This window comes from Mustelus asterias, chromosome 4 (assembly GCF_964213995.1).
Source record: "Mustelus asterias chromosome 4, sMusAst1.hap1.1, whole genome shotgun sequence".
NCBI classification, from domain to species: Eukaryota; Metazoa; Chordata; class Chondrichthyes; order Carcharhiniformes; family Triakidae; genus Mustelus; species Mustelus asterias.
Genome location: NC_135804.1, coordinates 98624640 through 98641439, shown reverse-complemented (window position 1 = coordinate 98641439; position 16800 = coordinate 98624640). Strand labels below are relative to the sequence as shown.

Below are 16800 nucleotides of genomic sequence, written 5' to 3'. Positions count from 1 at the left end.
CCTCTTTATATGCTTGTATAAACTTTTGGTGTCAGTGTTTGTTTTCAGCTAGCTTCCTTTCATAGTCCATTTTAGCATTTTTGATATTGTATTTAGTCACCTTTTGTTGGCGTTTGAAGTTCCCCCAATCCTCCACGCTGCCACTAACCTTTGCAGTATTATATGCCCTCATTTTTGCCCTTATGTTATCCTTGATTTCCTTATTAAGCCATGGATGATTTTTCACCCTTTTGCAATTCCTCTTTCTCTCAGGAATGATCTTAGTTGAGATGCCTTTAATATCTCCCTAAACAACTGCCACTGTTCTTCTACCATTCTCCCCTTTAACACCCTTACCCAATCCTCTTGGGCCAACTCTTTCCTTAGGCCTGCATGAAAAATAGAAGTACCACATATAGAGGGGGACAGAGATTATCAGATTGAGATACCTTTTAGACTGAAGATTGCATCCAAACGATAGCCATATATATCTGTGTTTGATGCAGCAAATGTGGTATAAAGTCATATTCTAATGGAGGAATCCATCAAATTCCATATGATTGCTGGACAAATACTGAGGCTAGTTCTTTAACTCTTGTTCTGCTAAATAAACTATTTTTTGTGCTTTTGATGTTTCGTCTCCAACGAAAACCTTTACAGGAAAACATTTTTATGAATAATTTCTCTTTGCTTTTCAGTTTATGTGGAGTAGTAAAGCATGGTGTTAACCCAGCAGACTGCTCCTCTGCTGAGCGTTGTATCCTCGCCTACCTCTATGATCTCTACACCTCCTGCAGTCATTTAAAGAGCAAGTTTGGAGAACTCTTCGGGTAAGAGTTGGAGATATGTTTCAGATTAAGTATGTGAAAAGTTTATTGCCTAGATAATTGGGAGTCATTTGGTGGAAAATCTGGGAGAAAGTTTATGTTGAAATAGATTGAGGGAAATCTTTCCGCAAACCATGGATATGTTTGAAAATTCGGGTTGACTAGTACAAAATATTTGCAGAATTTCCTTGCTGACCCCTTTTTAATGCTTACGAATGGACAAGACATAACCAGAAACAACTATTTGGACAATTAAACGTTTCCTTCCATGGACTATGTGTAATCCACTCTATCATGAACTCTATACAATTTTTATAATCTCTTCAGAGAGGATTCATTATCCCTAAAATGTTTTTAGAACAATTGTCCATCGTTGTATGTCCAGCATTCAAGCTTAGCTTTGTGCTCTACAGGCAAACCAATCCTATTCACTGCTTTAGCAGCACAGGAAGTGTAATGTTTAGAGACGTAGGAATGGGAGGAGACCATTTAACTCGCCTAACCTATTCTGCCATTTAGTGACATGGCGGATCTGCGACATAACTCCATTTACCCATCTTTATACTTTGGGTAATAATTTTATCAATTTCAATTTTAAAATTAACAATGTCTTTAACATCAATTGCTGCTTGCAGAAGAGAGATCCAAACTCTACCACCCTTTACATGAAGTGCTCCCTAGTTTCTCTCCTGAAAGGTCTGTCTGTAATAATTGATACCCCTCGTCCTATTCTACCCAACGAACAAAAATAATTTTTCTAAGTCCGTACATCCATTCAGTTTAAATCTTTAAAACACCTCTTAGCTTTCTTAACTCCAGCTCTAGTTTGTGTAATTATTCCTCATAATTTAATCCTTGGTATCCATTTATTATTCTGGTAAATCTATGCTGTACTCACTCCAAGGTCAGTATATCCTTCGTAAGGTGTGGCGCCCAGAACACCCCAATACTCTGGGTTTAGTCTGCCCTTGGCTTTGTACAGCTGAAGCACAAATTCTAACACTTTCTATTCCTCAAGATATAAAGACCAGCATTCCATTAGCCTTTCGGATTATTTTCTGTACCTGTTTGTGACCTTTTAAGAATCTGTGTATTTGGTCCCCAGTCTCTTTGGCCTTCCTTTGTTATAGCTTTTTATTACTTAGTACCCCATTCCATCCTTTTTAGATTCAAACTCACGTTTTCCTGCACTGAAATCCTTTTATGAGAATTTTGCTTATTCACTTTAACTATTAACATCTGTTTGTAATTTTATGCTTCCACCTTCATTGTTTACATTGCCATTTATCTTTGTGTTAAAAAGATTGCAGTTGTCAATTTTCAAAGGGCTCACCTTACTTTTGACCACCTGACTTTCCCAGTGAAATTGTAAAAGTTTTTCAATGTTGATTTTGATATCCCTTGCAAGTTTCTTTTCATTCACTCCTTTTTATAGAATTTACTATTTGCTTTGTCACCTCTTGCTGCTCTTGTATCTCTCTTATTTGCCAGGATGTTCCTCTTTATGCATTTTTGGAGAGTGGAATATAATCACTTTTAATCTGTACCTCTGTAACTACTATTAATGAGCAGGCCTTAAACTAGGCAGAAGGAATGGGAACCATTTTTCTGGCAATAAAAGAAGAAACAAAGTGCATAGATGATTGGGGGAGCGATTACTAGAATAAGAAATACTAAGAGGAGTTAGAATAAGAGGGAATGCAATAAGGTCTAATTTAGATTTATGGTGCATCTGTGAAAATACTAAGCATTCTAATTAAGTTTGAGAGCTGCAGGCGAAGATAACCACTTGGAAATATGATGTTATGAGATAAGAGAGCTGGCTCATAAAAGGGCAATACTAAGTCCTCAATATTCCTAGGTACAAGATTTTTAAGGAAAGATAGGGAAGGCAGGAAATCAAGAGAGGTGAAAGCATTGTTTAAGATGAAGAGAGAGGACGGCCAAGAGATGTCAACAAAATCTATTCAGTTAGAGTTGAGAAATCTTTGAGTAGTTGTTACCTTTACTAAATGCATCCTGCAAATCCATCAATTAGTGGGAAAGGTATGGAGAAACAAATTTCCAGGGAAATTATAAAGTGGTGCAAAAACTCAAGAGTAATGATAATGGTGGACTTTAGTTGTCCTAACATAAACTGGGATAATAACGTAAAGGGCATTCCATCTCCTGCCCCCTACACTATCCCATGCCTTCCCTGTTCTTCCTCTTTCTCCCCCCTTTCAACAGCATAAAACCTGTGGCATGGAGGCACAGTGATTAGCACTGCTGCCTCACAGCGCCAGGGACCCGGATTCGATTCCAGCCTTGGGTTACTGTCTGTGTGAAGCTTGCACGTTCTCCCAGTGTCTGTGTGGGTTTCCTCTGGGTGCTCTGGTTTCCTCTCTGTCTAAATATGTGCAGGTTAAGTAGATTGACCATGCTAAATTGCACTTTAGTGTCCCAAGATGTGTATATTCGATGGATTAGTGGGGTAAATATGCGGGGTTATGGGTATAGGGCCTGGGTGGGATGATCTGTCAGAGAGTTGGTGCAGACTCGATGGACTGAATAGCCCCCTTCTGCACTGTAGGGATTCCATGATTCTTAACCCATTTTATTTCTACCACCTATTAATTCTGAAGACATGTTATGTTCGACTCGGAATACAATTCAGTTTCTCTCTCCATAGATTCTGCCAGACCTGCTGAGTATTTTCAGCATTTTCTGCTTTTATCATACAAGGGATCTTGTGCTTTATGAATTCAGGCATTGAGATCAAAAGGGAGGGAGTTGGAATGAACCTTTATGACATGTTGGTTGGCCTCAATTTGAATATTGCATCTGATTCTGAGCACTGCACTTTCAGAAGGATGTAAAGACATTAGATAGTTTGGAGATTAGATTCACGAGTGTGATTCTAGGGTGAAGGGACTTTGATTGTGTGGATAGATGGAGAAACTAGTGCTCTCCTTAGAAGATTGAGAGGAGAGGAGATAGAGATACTCAAAATTATGTGGGACCAAGACTGAATGGATAGAAGCTCTGTCCACTGGCAGGAGAGTCAGGAATCAGAGGACAGTGTAAGGTGAATGGTAAAAAACCAATGGCAACATAAATAAAATCTCTTTTTCTGCAGCAAATGGATAGGAACTGGAATATAATGCTTGAAAGTGTGGTGGAGGCATATTGTGGCTTTCAAAAAGGATTTGAATAAGCACCTGAAGAGAGAAATTTTTCAGGACTACAGGGAAAAGACTTGGGGCATGGAACTAGCCAATTTGCTCTTGCAGAGAGTTGGCATGGACGTAGTGCAATGTCACCTTCTTGTTATTCTACTTGTAGGGATTTCAGACCACAGTCTGTCACTTGCCATCTTTTGACAAATCTTGAAAAACAGTTTTTAAATTTAAATTTTAATGAAATTTAATTGTTTATTTTTGTCGTAAGTGATGCCTGTTCCAAGGTCAAGAATACCATCTACAGTAATATTGATCCTTCTGACTCCAACATGCTCTGGGAACCTGAGTTCATGATCGATGCCATTGAAAATCCTTCTGCCCACAACTTCAGCTACTCCATGCTTGGTAAAATACTGAATGACAACCCAGCCAATCGCTACAGCTTTGTTTGCAACGCACTCATGCATGTATGTGTGGGACATCATGACCCTGATCGGTAAGAGCCTCACTAATTTTATACCTACCTAACTTTATATCTATGGACCGAATCATGTGGCCAGCCATGTTAGCATTTTTTTACTTGCTGTTCGGAGCCAGCTGATCTGATATGAAAATAAAATCAGGAAAAATACATTAATTCTGAAGAAATGCAGAATGTCTGTTCAATATAGTTAGTGTTCCTATAGCATGACTCATTCACTTCTGAAGTCTAGATTAAAATCCAAAGCAGAATAATTAATTGATAAATGTCTCCTGTCTGCAAACTGAGGCGAAATGAGCACTGGCCAACCTCAGTCCAGCTCCTAATGAACACAGGCTTAACATTAAATCTACTAAGAATTCAACCATGCTCTACAAAATTATCAGTCTTGACTAATAGACTGGAAATATAGCTGAATAAGGAAACAGAAGTGTCACACTGACACTGTGATAGAGCCAATTTGAGACTGGAAGTTAAGGCTTGTTGTTGAGATTCAACAGTGGGAGCTGTCATCTATATCTTATGCTACACTTGACCTGGGAGTATTGGATGGAACATTGAAAAAGCTTCCCAGAAAAGTAGTGAATATAGCAATAAGTGGCTCGAAAAATATTGTAGCCGAATGTTGAAGTGAGACATTTAAAGGCTGACAAAACTGATGACAAGAAATGTTCAATTCCAGGAATAGTAGGATGTAGAATGACTTCAGTTCTTGTTCCACAGCTCTCATTTAACCTTTTGACATCCAGAACCAAAGAAGAGCAAGTCTCTTTGTGTTGTGATGCTGAAAAATCCAACCTGTTGCATAGCACTGTATATTTTCACTGGTTGGGATGTCAATTATTTTCTTCATTTAATACTTCTAATGACAAGGCAGGGAATTTAGTTTTGAATATTAAAGCAGCTAGTTCAGATTTATTTTGGTGCATTATATTTTCATTAGACCAAATACTGGTACTGATGGAGCTTCTGTTGATTTGTGAACATTGCTGTTCAGTTTCTAATTTTTTATATTCATTTTGTGCTTAACAAGTTGAAGAGTTCCAGTGTTTAGGAAAGTGATTCCTTTCAGATTTACCTCAGTCATGTGCCTTTACTCCAGCTTGAGAAGACCAGTCCTGACTCACTAATATAATTATTTCCATTCCCCGGTTAGTTGTCCTCCAGCCTCTTTGACTGAGACTGCTGACCTAATATCAGGTTGGTTCTATGTTATAGCAAGTTTAATCATGTGGACTCAATTGCACTTGCAAGAAAAACATGCATTTGAAAAAGGTTTGCTGCTATTAGTCTTGGATGAAATTCAAGAGACGAAAGGACTGTGCACTCCAACTCAATGCATCACCCTTTCATCATGAACCTCTTGTGTTGAGATTTTGCTGCTGTTTAGGAGTGTGTTTAATTGTTGCTCTGGGTGAAAACAGAATGCTTTTACTCATCTGTAGGGTCAGAGGACTTGTGATTGCAAATGCATAAAATAGGCTGGTTAACTATTGTTTCCTCAAGTATAAGTTTTGCATATTTGCTGCTTTCAAACAAGATTACGTGACTGTTTACATATCTTTATACACCTCTCTTTTTATTTAGCGTGAATGACATTGCTATCCTGTGTGCAGAACTGACTGCCTATTGCAAGGCTCTAAGCGCTGAGTGGCTTGGTGTGCTTAAGGCACTTTGCTGTTCATCCAATAATGGGACTTGCGGCTTCAATGATCTTCTCTGCAATGTTGATGTAAGTATTATTTCATCAAGAAGGTGTTTAACGTTTTAATCTTTTGGGAGGTTAAATTCATCCTTTGACTCTACTGCATGTCCTTTCGTTAACGTGACGTTTAACAGCGATCACTGCCACAAAGCTGTCTCTGTGGTGAGCTGACAAGTAATGTGTGAAGCAAAACAGCAAGTGAATACTTCTTCTTGAGGGGGAGGACATCTGCTTAAAGTTTCGAGACAGACTTAATTATTCAGTTTACGGTGACTCCTTAATAGTATCATTCAAATGGTGACCATCTAGAAAAAGGTGCCAACAACATTTAATGAATTTCTGGAGAAGAGAAGTGATGTATTGAGAAACTTGGATTGAGATGCACTGGGTTTTAAAACCTGTTCCTAAAAATGCTACTTTTTTTCATTCAACACATTTACTGGTTGAGAGTATGGGTAGTGACCAAACCTATACCTGCACACTTTTTTATTTCCTGTTAATATTGGGTGCATAGGACCTGCTATATTAGCTCATTGGCCAGAAAACTGAAAATTGTCTTTTCAGAACTGCATTTAATTCCAAACCATGTAGGAAGGTGAAAGTTTCATCCAATTTTAGAAAGGATCTGTCTGAAATGTGCTTGGGCCATTTCCATCCAGTTTTATAGTGACATGCGTTTGCAGTAGACTTGTACAATGCTCTCACTCCGTTGTCATTCTCATTTTAGCCAAAGGATGGAAATTTGAAGGGCCAGACTGGTTAAGTAGGAGATGATCCTCTCAAGTTAGGGTTAAGAGTAATTTGTGGTGATAAAGTAGTTGACAGTTCAGAAGACCTTAATCAATACAAACACTTATTCTTTTAAAAATCTGATCAACTGAAAAAATCTTGAGAACAAACATTGGGAAATGGTTCACTGGATTTTTTTTTGCTGGAAGAGGCACGTTTAACAACAGGTGGTTTATAATTCAGTTGGGTAAATTACAGAGTATAGCCAAAGGAGGAGAAAGCCCATGTCTACAGTCAACTGCACTGTCTCTGTAAGAGCTCAAAAACTAGCCTCCACTACAATCTCACTTTTACCACATCAAAACTTGCATCCAACCCTTTTGTTACTTCTAAATGGACATTCAGTGCTGCATTCCCAATCTACCTTTATACAAATTCTAATTCATCAGAACTTTTTTTTAAAAAAAAAGTTCATTCTCTGGATGTGGATGTTACTGTGGTTTATCATCCATCCTTAGTAGCCTGAAGAACAAATAGATTGCAACTGAGTAGCTTGCTAGGCCAGTTAAGTAGGTCTTGAAAAGTCACCCACATCGGTGTGGGACTTGAGTCACATAATAAGCTAGACCAGGTACAGCAACAGGTTTCCTGTGCTATGAGCGAGTACGATTTTTATGCCAATCCAACAGCTTCATGGTCACTTTTACTAGTACCAGTTTATTTTAATGTCTTCAATTGTGGCAGAACCTCTGGAATTCCTTCCCAAAGTTGTCCTGTATCATTTATCTCTCCACTTTCAAAAGCTTTCTTAAAACCACTGATAGTTCAAAGTTTGAATTCTGTTCTGTGCTGCCTCGCAAGAATGTTGATAAAAGGGCAAAACAACAATATTTACTGTATGAGAAGGTGGTGCTGGTTGGTTGGCAAGTAGACACTGGTAGAGGCGTTGCCATAGAGAATATACCAGGTGACTGACGGTTAACTGCCGAGCACTGTTTGAAATTTAAGTCGGGCAGTTTGATTCTGATTGGCAGAGGCGTTGCCCTGAGGGATAAGTCAGTGAATGGCTGTCACTATTTTGTTCAGCTGAAACAGATGCAGTATGTTGTTTCTATCTGCAAAGAACAGAGCTGTGTGTATTGATATATTTATCTCGAGGACACAATCTAAAGCTACACTGTGAGTTCAACTTAAATTGCTTCAGCACCCTCAGTGAGTATGGTATATTAAAGAGATAAAAGAGTAGTGGACCCAGAAGCAGACAGGTAACTGGTTTAATGCTTTTACAAATTTTGCATACAACCCTGCACAAGAGAACCTGCTACAATTATTGCTGAAGCTCTGGAAAGAGAAATGAGCCCATGACCTTCTGACTGAAGAGGCAATTGCTACCACTGAGACTAGCTGATGCATGTTCTCAGGAACAAACAATTTCTGAGGTAATGGCTCTCTCACTCTTCCTCTTTTTTCAGGTAAGCGACTTATCGTTCCACGACTCTCTGGCAACATTTATAGCTATTTTAATAGCCAGACAATGTTTGCTGTTGGAGGATCTGATTCGCTGTGTGGCTATCCCATCACTCCTTAATGCAGGTAACCATCCATCTTAGAATTGCCACTTTTGAAAGTGCCAAGATGATATATTCCTGTCTGCAATTGAAATATCGAATTAAGAATGTGCCTGTTCACTATGTACATACGTTAATTATGAGCATTAACTCTCCCAGTGCTGCATGACTTGTTATTGAGTAGTCTCTCAGTGGCAGAGATGCTTTTTAATAACCATTGGCTAAGTATGGGGAGCTGTTACTGGAACAAAATTGCTATCCTCTGTTCTTGAAACCTAAAATCTTTCTAAGTGTTTTACTTGCTGACTTATTGAACTAGTATTGCTTACTTTTTCAACCCTCTCCAGAAGCTTGATACTTGGGCAACTCTGCAATTCTACAAGCGTGAGCAAATTTTCCATATTCTAATAGTTTCACAGTGAGTTGTATTCTACGGTGAATGGTGCTCAACTGATAGCAAAGAAAATAGTCTCAGTATTTTCCTGTATTTAAGTGATTAAAATAATAATTATTAATGGATTACACGCTTTTTTGTAGCCCTTTCCTCTATCCTTTCTTCCATCTATCCAGCTTTATTTTTCTACAACTAACAAGAGCTGTTACCATTTTTGCAAAAAGTGGCAAATCACCATGAATCTCATGCAAGACATGGTTTTTGAACTACAGATCGTTTCTCAATTCCAAAATCATACATTTTTAGAATGTGCCTTGCATCAATTTTAATTGAATAAAATAGAACTTAACTCAGTAATTCGGCGAGTCACTTCATTGGCGCCAGGCTCGTTATCTGCTTCACCGCATGCATGCTAGTCTACTCCTGGACTCCAAGCAACCCTTGACCCCACCCAATACAACTTGACCTGAACCACCTACAGCTCGGTTTGAGATCCAGCAAGATCTGAAAACCAACACAGCCTTGGTCCCAAAGTTTCTGGTTTTGAGACTTTGTATAGATATCATATCTTTGCCTTTGTCATATAGAATTATAAAGCCCTTTAATTTTTCTTATTAAATTCTATTAATAGGTTGCAGAAGAGAAATTTCCATTCTAATTGAATAACATAAAACATTACACTTCATAGTGTAAGCTTGGTTACTTCATTGTAATTGAAAGTCAGTTGAGAATCTCCAAATGTTGACATTTCAGGCATGATGTAACAAAATCCTAAGCACAAGAATGAAGCTAAAGTTAATACATAAAAATAAAAGAAACGTGAATGCCAACCTGGTCAAGATATTGAATGTAAGAGCAGAAGTTAACCTAGAACTGTATAAAACACTAGGCCACAGCTAGAGCTGATTTTTTTGTCATCGCATTTTAGGGAGGAAATGATTGCGCTGGAGAGAGTACAGAGGAGATTGATATGGGTGTTGCCAGAAATTGAGAATTTTAACAATGGGGAAAGATTGGATAGGCTGTGTTTGATACTTTGAAACACGAGACATGGGGAAGATTTATCGATGTGCATAGACACGAGGCGCTGAATAACCTGCATCATAAATTTTCCAGGTTTCTACAGATATAAAAAGAAAAGCACTAAAAGAACAGCAAAGCAGTACTGAGGGAGTGTGGCATTGTTGTAAATGCTGTTCTCCAGAGGCGGTATTAAAATAAGGTCTAATTTCTGATTCATGTATTTGTAAGACCAATGGCATTATTTAAATTTGAACCTCCTCTGTTATTCTGACCACACTTCCTCCTTTACCTCAAAAAGTTAAATTAGCTGATCACTTTGAGTTCATAGTAGTGTGGCTTTGCTATGCACAAATTGGTTGTCATATTAACCTGGTAACATGGCAGCAAAAGTATTCCAATAATATCAGCAAAATACTACGGATGCTGGGAATTGAAACAAGAACAGAAGATGCTGGAAACATTCAGCTGGTCTGCCATGATCTAACAGATGCTTTAAATGCTCAATTGCTTTTAAATTGTTTTAGGACATTCGGACAATGTGGTAAACATAGAAAGATAGAAAATAGGAGCAGGAGTAGGACATTCAGGCTGTTGACCCTGCTCTGCCATTCGTGATGTTCATGGCTAATCATCCAACTCAATAGTCTAATTGCACCAACCCCCCCCCCCCCCCCCCCCCCCCCCCCCGGCATATCCTTTGATCCCCTTCACCCCAAGAGTTATATCTGACTCCTTGAAAACATACAATGGCTGAAATTTTATCGAGCCGCCCGCCATAGGAATCAGAGGGGTGGACAATGGGAAGGTCTGTTGATCACGGGTGGGATTTTACGGTTTTGGGACGAGCCATAAAACCCTGTCCAATGTTTTGGTCTCAACAGCTTTCTGTGGTTGTGAGTTCCACAGGCTTACCTCTCTCTGGGTGAAGAAATTTCTCCTCAGTCCTAAAAGTCCCATATCTGTAGACTATGACCCCTGGTTCTGGGCTCCCCCATCATAGGGAACATCTTTCCTGTATCACCCCTGTCTAGTCCTGTTACAATTTTATAGGTTTCTATATAGCCTCCCTCATTCTTCTGAACTCCAACGAATATAAAGTGCTCCACACAGAATTAATTAATTTGAAATAGTAACAATTGACTCACCTGAAATGTTAACTAACCTTTCCATTTCAGCTGCTGATTGAACTTAAATATGCTTCCAGTATTGTTTTTTTTTCTATTTATACATTCTTTGTAATAAATCATAATATTGTTGCATATTTTGCTCCTGCTCTACCCCTGCCATGCTTGGCTGTTTGACAAAATACAGAGCATGCAAGTAAGTGTGGTTTTCATTTGTTTTGCAGCTTGCAGTGAGCAAGATTCAGAACCTGGTGCTCGTCTAACATGCAGAATCCTCCTTCACTTGTTCAGGACACCACAGTTGAATCCTTGTCACCAGGACAGCAGTAAGTGAAGTATATTGCACGTGCTGTTTTTTAATCAGTGGAAACAAAGACATTAAATGTTGGCGTAGACTTGGATTCAGTTATGCACAAAGAGAAGAAATCTGTAGTTTTCTATTCAAAGCAGAGAGTTTATTTGAAGATTTATTTCATGAAGATTATGCAAGAAATTGAAAGGGCAACTGTGCAAAGTACAATTCTGGATATACCTAAGGGAGAAAATGAAACAAAGACTTAACCTACCTTTTGAAATAAAATATTGCCTGTCTTTTTTTTCATGTCTTCAACTTTATCTTTAAACTCTTTTTAAACTCACTCATTCAAGAGGAGAAATTTAAACTTTTTCCCCAAACTTTCATTGCCACTATACAGTGTCAGTTAATGCCTGCTTTCTATCCAACAGTTGTGGGTTAACTGGTAGACTTGGAAGATGCTCAGCCATTTTTGACAAAGATTCTGCACTAGACTGGTCTGCTGAAATGGAAATTTACACTGGCATATGCAGTCTTTCTCAATTCAGGTGCAGAGAGGCTTTGAAGTCTGGCGCCTATACCATTGGTCGTTGCTGCAACGTTCATGATTGAATCATCTTGCTTTTCTACTTAAGGACATGCTTGACAAGAATGTAGATTTGAGCAAGTAACATTGCTGATGACAGCTATAGTTAAAAGAATTTTTCTTACTCTTAATATTGTTGACAGTCAGTGGTTTCTTCTGACAGAGCATTTTTTTTCAGATAAACCCACAGTAGGGATTCGTTCATCCTGTGATAGACACCTCCTGGCAGCATCACAGAATAGCATCGTGGTGGGAGCAGTTTTTGCTGTCCTCAAAGCTATATTTATGTTGGGTAAGTGATGCTAATATTGATTGTTGGTTACTGTTAGGATGGGAGGATTGAGGGGTACCCTTTGGTTTGGCATGTTTTTTAGCACTCTCTCAGAATTGCACAATTGTTACGGCATAGAAGTTACGGCCATTTGACCCATCGTGTCTGCGAGGGCTCTCCAAAGAGCATCATAACTTAGTGCCATTTCCCTGCCTTTTCCCCGTACCCCTGCACATTGCTTTTATTCAAATTTTCAAATGATGCCCTCTTGAATGTTTAATTGAATCTGCCTCCACCGTACTTCCAGACCCGAATCACTCGTGTGTTACCTCCTCAAACAATTCCAGCACGTTGGTTGGACATAATTTTCACTTTCGAAAATGCCAGCTCTCCATAATCAACCCACATTTTTCCATGTGACCACTAATCCTATTCCAAATATTTGTTTCTAGAAACTTGCCAGCCACTAATATTAAACTGACTGATCTGTAATTGTTGGGGCTATCTTTGCAACGTTTTTTGAACAGGGGCATAATATTAGCAATTCCCCAGTCCTCAGCATCTCCCGAGTCTAGAGAATCATAGAATCGTAGAATGCCTACAGTGCAGAAGGAGGCCATTCAGCCCATCGGGTCTGCACCAACCACAATCCCACCCAGGCCCCATGCCCGTAACCCCACATATTTACCCTGACACTAAGGGGCAATTTGGCACATCTTTGGAGTGTGGGAGGAAACTGGAGCACCTGAAGGAAACCCACACAGACATGGGGAGAGCTTGCAAACTCCACACAGGCAGTGACCTGAGGCTGGAATCGAACCCGGATCCCTGGTGCTGTGAGGCAGCAGTGCTATCCACTGCCACCATGCCGACCCAAAGACTGGAAGATTATAGCTAGGCCCTTGCAATTTCCATTCTCCTTCAATATTCTCCTTCACTTCCTTCAATATCCTTGGATGCATCTCATCCAGTCCTGGTGGCTTGTCAACTTTCGGTACCAACAGTGTATCCAACACTTTCTCCTTATCACTTTTGAACCAGTCTGGGGCCAGAGTTTCCTCCTATAGTCACCATGGCCTGTTTAACATCTGCCGTGGTAAAGATGGATGCAAAGTATTCATTTCATAAGAACATAAGAAATAGGAGCAGGAGTACGCCATCTAGCCCCTCGAGCCTGCCCCGCCATTCAATAAGATCATGGCTGATCTGAAGTGGATCAGTTCCACTTACCCGCTTGATCCCTATAACCCCTAATTCCCTTACCGATCAGGAATCCATCTATCCATGATTTAAACATATTCAATGAGGTAGCCTCCACCACTTCAGTGGGCAGAGAATTCCAGAGATTCACCACCCTCTGAGAGAAGAAGTTCCTTCAACTCTGTCCTAAACCGACCCCCCTTTATTTTGAGGCTGTGCCCTCTAGTTCTAGTTTCCTTTCTAAGTGGAAACAATCTCTCCACCTCTACCCTATCCAGTCCCTTCATTATCTTATAGGTCTCTATAAGATCCCCCCTCAGCCTTCTAAATTCCAACGAACACAAACCCAATCTGCTCAGTCTCTCCTCATAATCAACACCCCATATCTCTGGTATCAACCTGGTGAACGTTCTCTGCACTCCCTCCAAGGCCAATATATCCTTCCGCAAATAAGGGGACCAATACTGCACACAGTATTCCAGCTGCGGCCTCACCAATGCCCTGTACAGATGCAGCAAGACATCTCTGCTTTTATATTCTATCCCCCTTGCGATATAGGCCAACATCCCATTTGCCTTCTTGATCACCTGTTGCACCTGCAGACTGGGTTTTTGCGTCTCATGCACAAGGACCCCCAGGTCCCTCTGCACAGCAGCATGTTGTAATTTCTTTCCATTTAGATAATCCAATTTGCTATTATTTCTTCCAAAGTGAATAACCTCGCATTTGTCAACGTTATACTCCAGCCTTGCCCCCAGCCTCCATGGGTAAATTCCCTTTTAGGTTCCTAATCGGCCCTACTCCTTTTACCACACTTTTCTATGCCTGTAGAAGACTTTGGGATTCCCCTTTATGTTGGCTGCCAGTCTTTTCTCTTAATCCCTTCTCACTTCTCATGTGCTTTTTCACCTCCCCTCTGAACTTTCTGTATTTCTCTTGGTTCTCAACTGTACTTTCTACCTGACACCTGCCATAAGCACACTTTTTCTTCCTTATCTTTATTTCTATCTTTTTCATTCAAGGAACTCTGGATTTGTTTACCCTACCTTTCCTTTTTAAGGGAATATATCTCCACTGTGTCCAGACCATTCCTGCTTTGAAGGTAATCCATTGTCAAATTTTTTCCATCAATCTTTCATCCTGGTCTAACTGGCCCAGCTCCTTTTTTGCCCTACTGAAGTCAGTTCCGCAACTCCTCCAGTTAATTATTTTTACTCTGGAATGACTATTTTCCTTTTCTGTTATCATTTTAAACCTTATGATACAATGATCACTGTCTCCTAAATGTTCCCCCACTGACACTTGCTCTACTTATCTCACCTAATTTCCAAGAACCATGTCCAGCAGTGCATCCTTTCTAGCTGGACTGGACACACACTGCTGCAGAAAATTTTCCTGACCACAACCTAGGAACTGTTGACCTTCTCCATCCTTTACACTACCACTGTCCCAGTCTAATTAATGTCCTCAATTATAGCTACACTATATTGTTTGCATCTCTCTGTAATTTCTTTGCAGATGTGTTCTCCGACACCCTTCTCACTAGTTAGTAATTGTACTCTTTTTATTCTTTTTAACTCCAGCCAAATTGGCTCTGTCCTTGAACCCTCTGGGACATCTCTTTCTCCAGCACTGCAGTGCTCTCTTTAACCAATACCGTCTCCCACTCCACCTTTCCATTCTTTCCTGTCTTCTCTGAGCACCTTGTACCCAGAAATATTTAACACCAAGCCCTGCCCTTCCTTGAGCTGGGCCTCTGCTATCAGCATGTCATCATATTTCCACAACTCATTCTGTGCCTGTAACTCCCCAATCTTATTTATTATACTCCATATATTTGCATACACGCTCAGGAACTCTGATTTTAGACGTCATTACTTTATAGCTTACTCCATCCAACTTCACCTATTACCTTACTATTCTCTTTCCTAGTGATTTCCGTCCATCCCAGTATATTGTGCATTTCTAGTATTCATCTCTAATGTTTCCTGTTAGTTTGTGCACCCCTGCTGAGTTAGGTTGAAGGCCTTCCAGCAACACAGCAAAACACCCCACAAGGAACTCAATTCCAGCTCTGTTCAGGTGTAACCCATCTGGTTTGTACAGGGGCCATCTCCCTCAGAGCCAGTCGTAGTATCCCAGGAATCTAAAACCCTCCTTCCTGCACCATCTTTCCACCCATTCATTCATCTGCTTTATCCTCCTATTTCTATACTCGCAAGTGGCACTGGGAGTAATCTGGAGAGGTCCTGCTTGCTAATTTTCTACCTAGCTCCCTATATTCTGCTGGACCCCAACCCCCTTCTTACCTAAGTTATTGGTACTAATGTGGATCATGATCTCTGGCTGTACCAGAAAAATGTCCTGCAGCTGATCTATAGGATCCTTGACCCTAGCAACAGGAAGGCAGCATACCATCCTGGAGTCACGTCTACTGCCTATTTGTTTCCCTACCTAATGAATCCTCCATTACTATTGATGTTCAGTACTTCTTCACTTCCTGTACAGCCGAGCCACTTAAGGATGCCACAAACCTGACTCTGACTGCACTCCTCTGAGGAACGAAAGCCCTCACCAGCTTCCAAAATGGAAAACTGATTTCTGTGTGGGACACCAGGAGATTCCTGCACCTGATTAGTTCTCTTGGACTGCCTGGTGGTCACCCATTCCATCTATGCCTTCAAACCCTCAAGCTACCATTTGACCAGCTCTGTGAACATGCTATCCACATACATCTGAGCCTCATAGTGATTCCACAGTGCCACAGTGATTCCAGTGCTGCTCGAGCACTGAAACCCAGAGCTCAAGCAGCACTTCCTGCACATGTGGTCATCGAGGACACTGGCAGCATCCAAGACTTTGCATATATTACAGGACACACATTCTACTTGACTGAGCTGCCCTGCCACATCTTAACTTTTCTTCTCTCCTTTTGTAAGTTATTCTCATCTCTTTCCCTTTAGTCTATAGGCATTAAGTTATCCTCAAGATTGAAGTCTGATGACCTGTGCTTGATTATTAATGCATTGCTTCTTGTTGTCCTTAAATGGAATGAAAATCAAGAACACTATTAGAGGGCTAATGATTCTAACTTTCATTTTTTCAAAACCATGAGAGTTAAAGTTGGTAATTGCACTGTTTCAATTCTCTTCCCATGGAAGATAGGGAAAATGATTCTGGATGAAATTTTCTCATTGTAGTTCAACTGAATATTGCATGCAGCAAATTCCTCATTGGAAAATTGTAATGACTGAAGTTTTCTGAGTATTTGTTTTAATGGATGGAGGGTTCACCTGTGCTTTATCAATAATCTGTCTTGTACATCAGCAGCACTGTTGGAGCAAGATCTTTGAAAACTTCACTGTTAATACTCAAAGAATGAGCAGATAATGAGAGAGGCAACAGTGGAATAAGAGTATATGGACTCCAGATGGAGTGAGCATTTAATATACAAATT

At 40.1% G+C, this 16800-nt stretch overlaps 1 protein-coding gene across 1 annotated transcript in view; it reads left to right on the top strand.

Moving 5' to 3' along the window:
* Window positions 1-16800, top strand: part of med12 (mediator complex subunit 12) — a 159477-nt gene that overhangs the window by 99506 nt on the left and 43171 nt on the right. The window contains exons 20-25 of the mRNA XM_078211432.1: window positions 678-809; window positions 4236-4463; window positions 6036-6180; window positions 8355-8475; window positions 11216-11317; window positions 12051-12164. Of these exons, the coding sequence (XP_078067558.1) occupies window positions 678-809; window positions 4236-4463; window positions 6036-6180; window positions 8355-8475; window positions 11216-11317; window positions 12051-12164 (842 nt within the window). The remainder of the gene's footprint in view (window positions 1-677; window positions 810-4235; window positions 4464-6035; window positions 6181-8354; window positions 8476-11215; window positions 11318-12050; window positions 12165-16800) is intronic.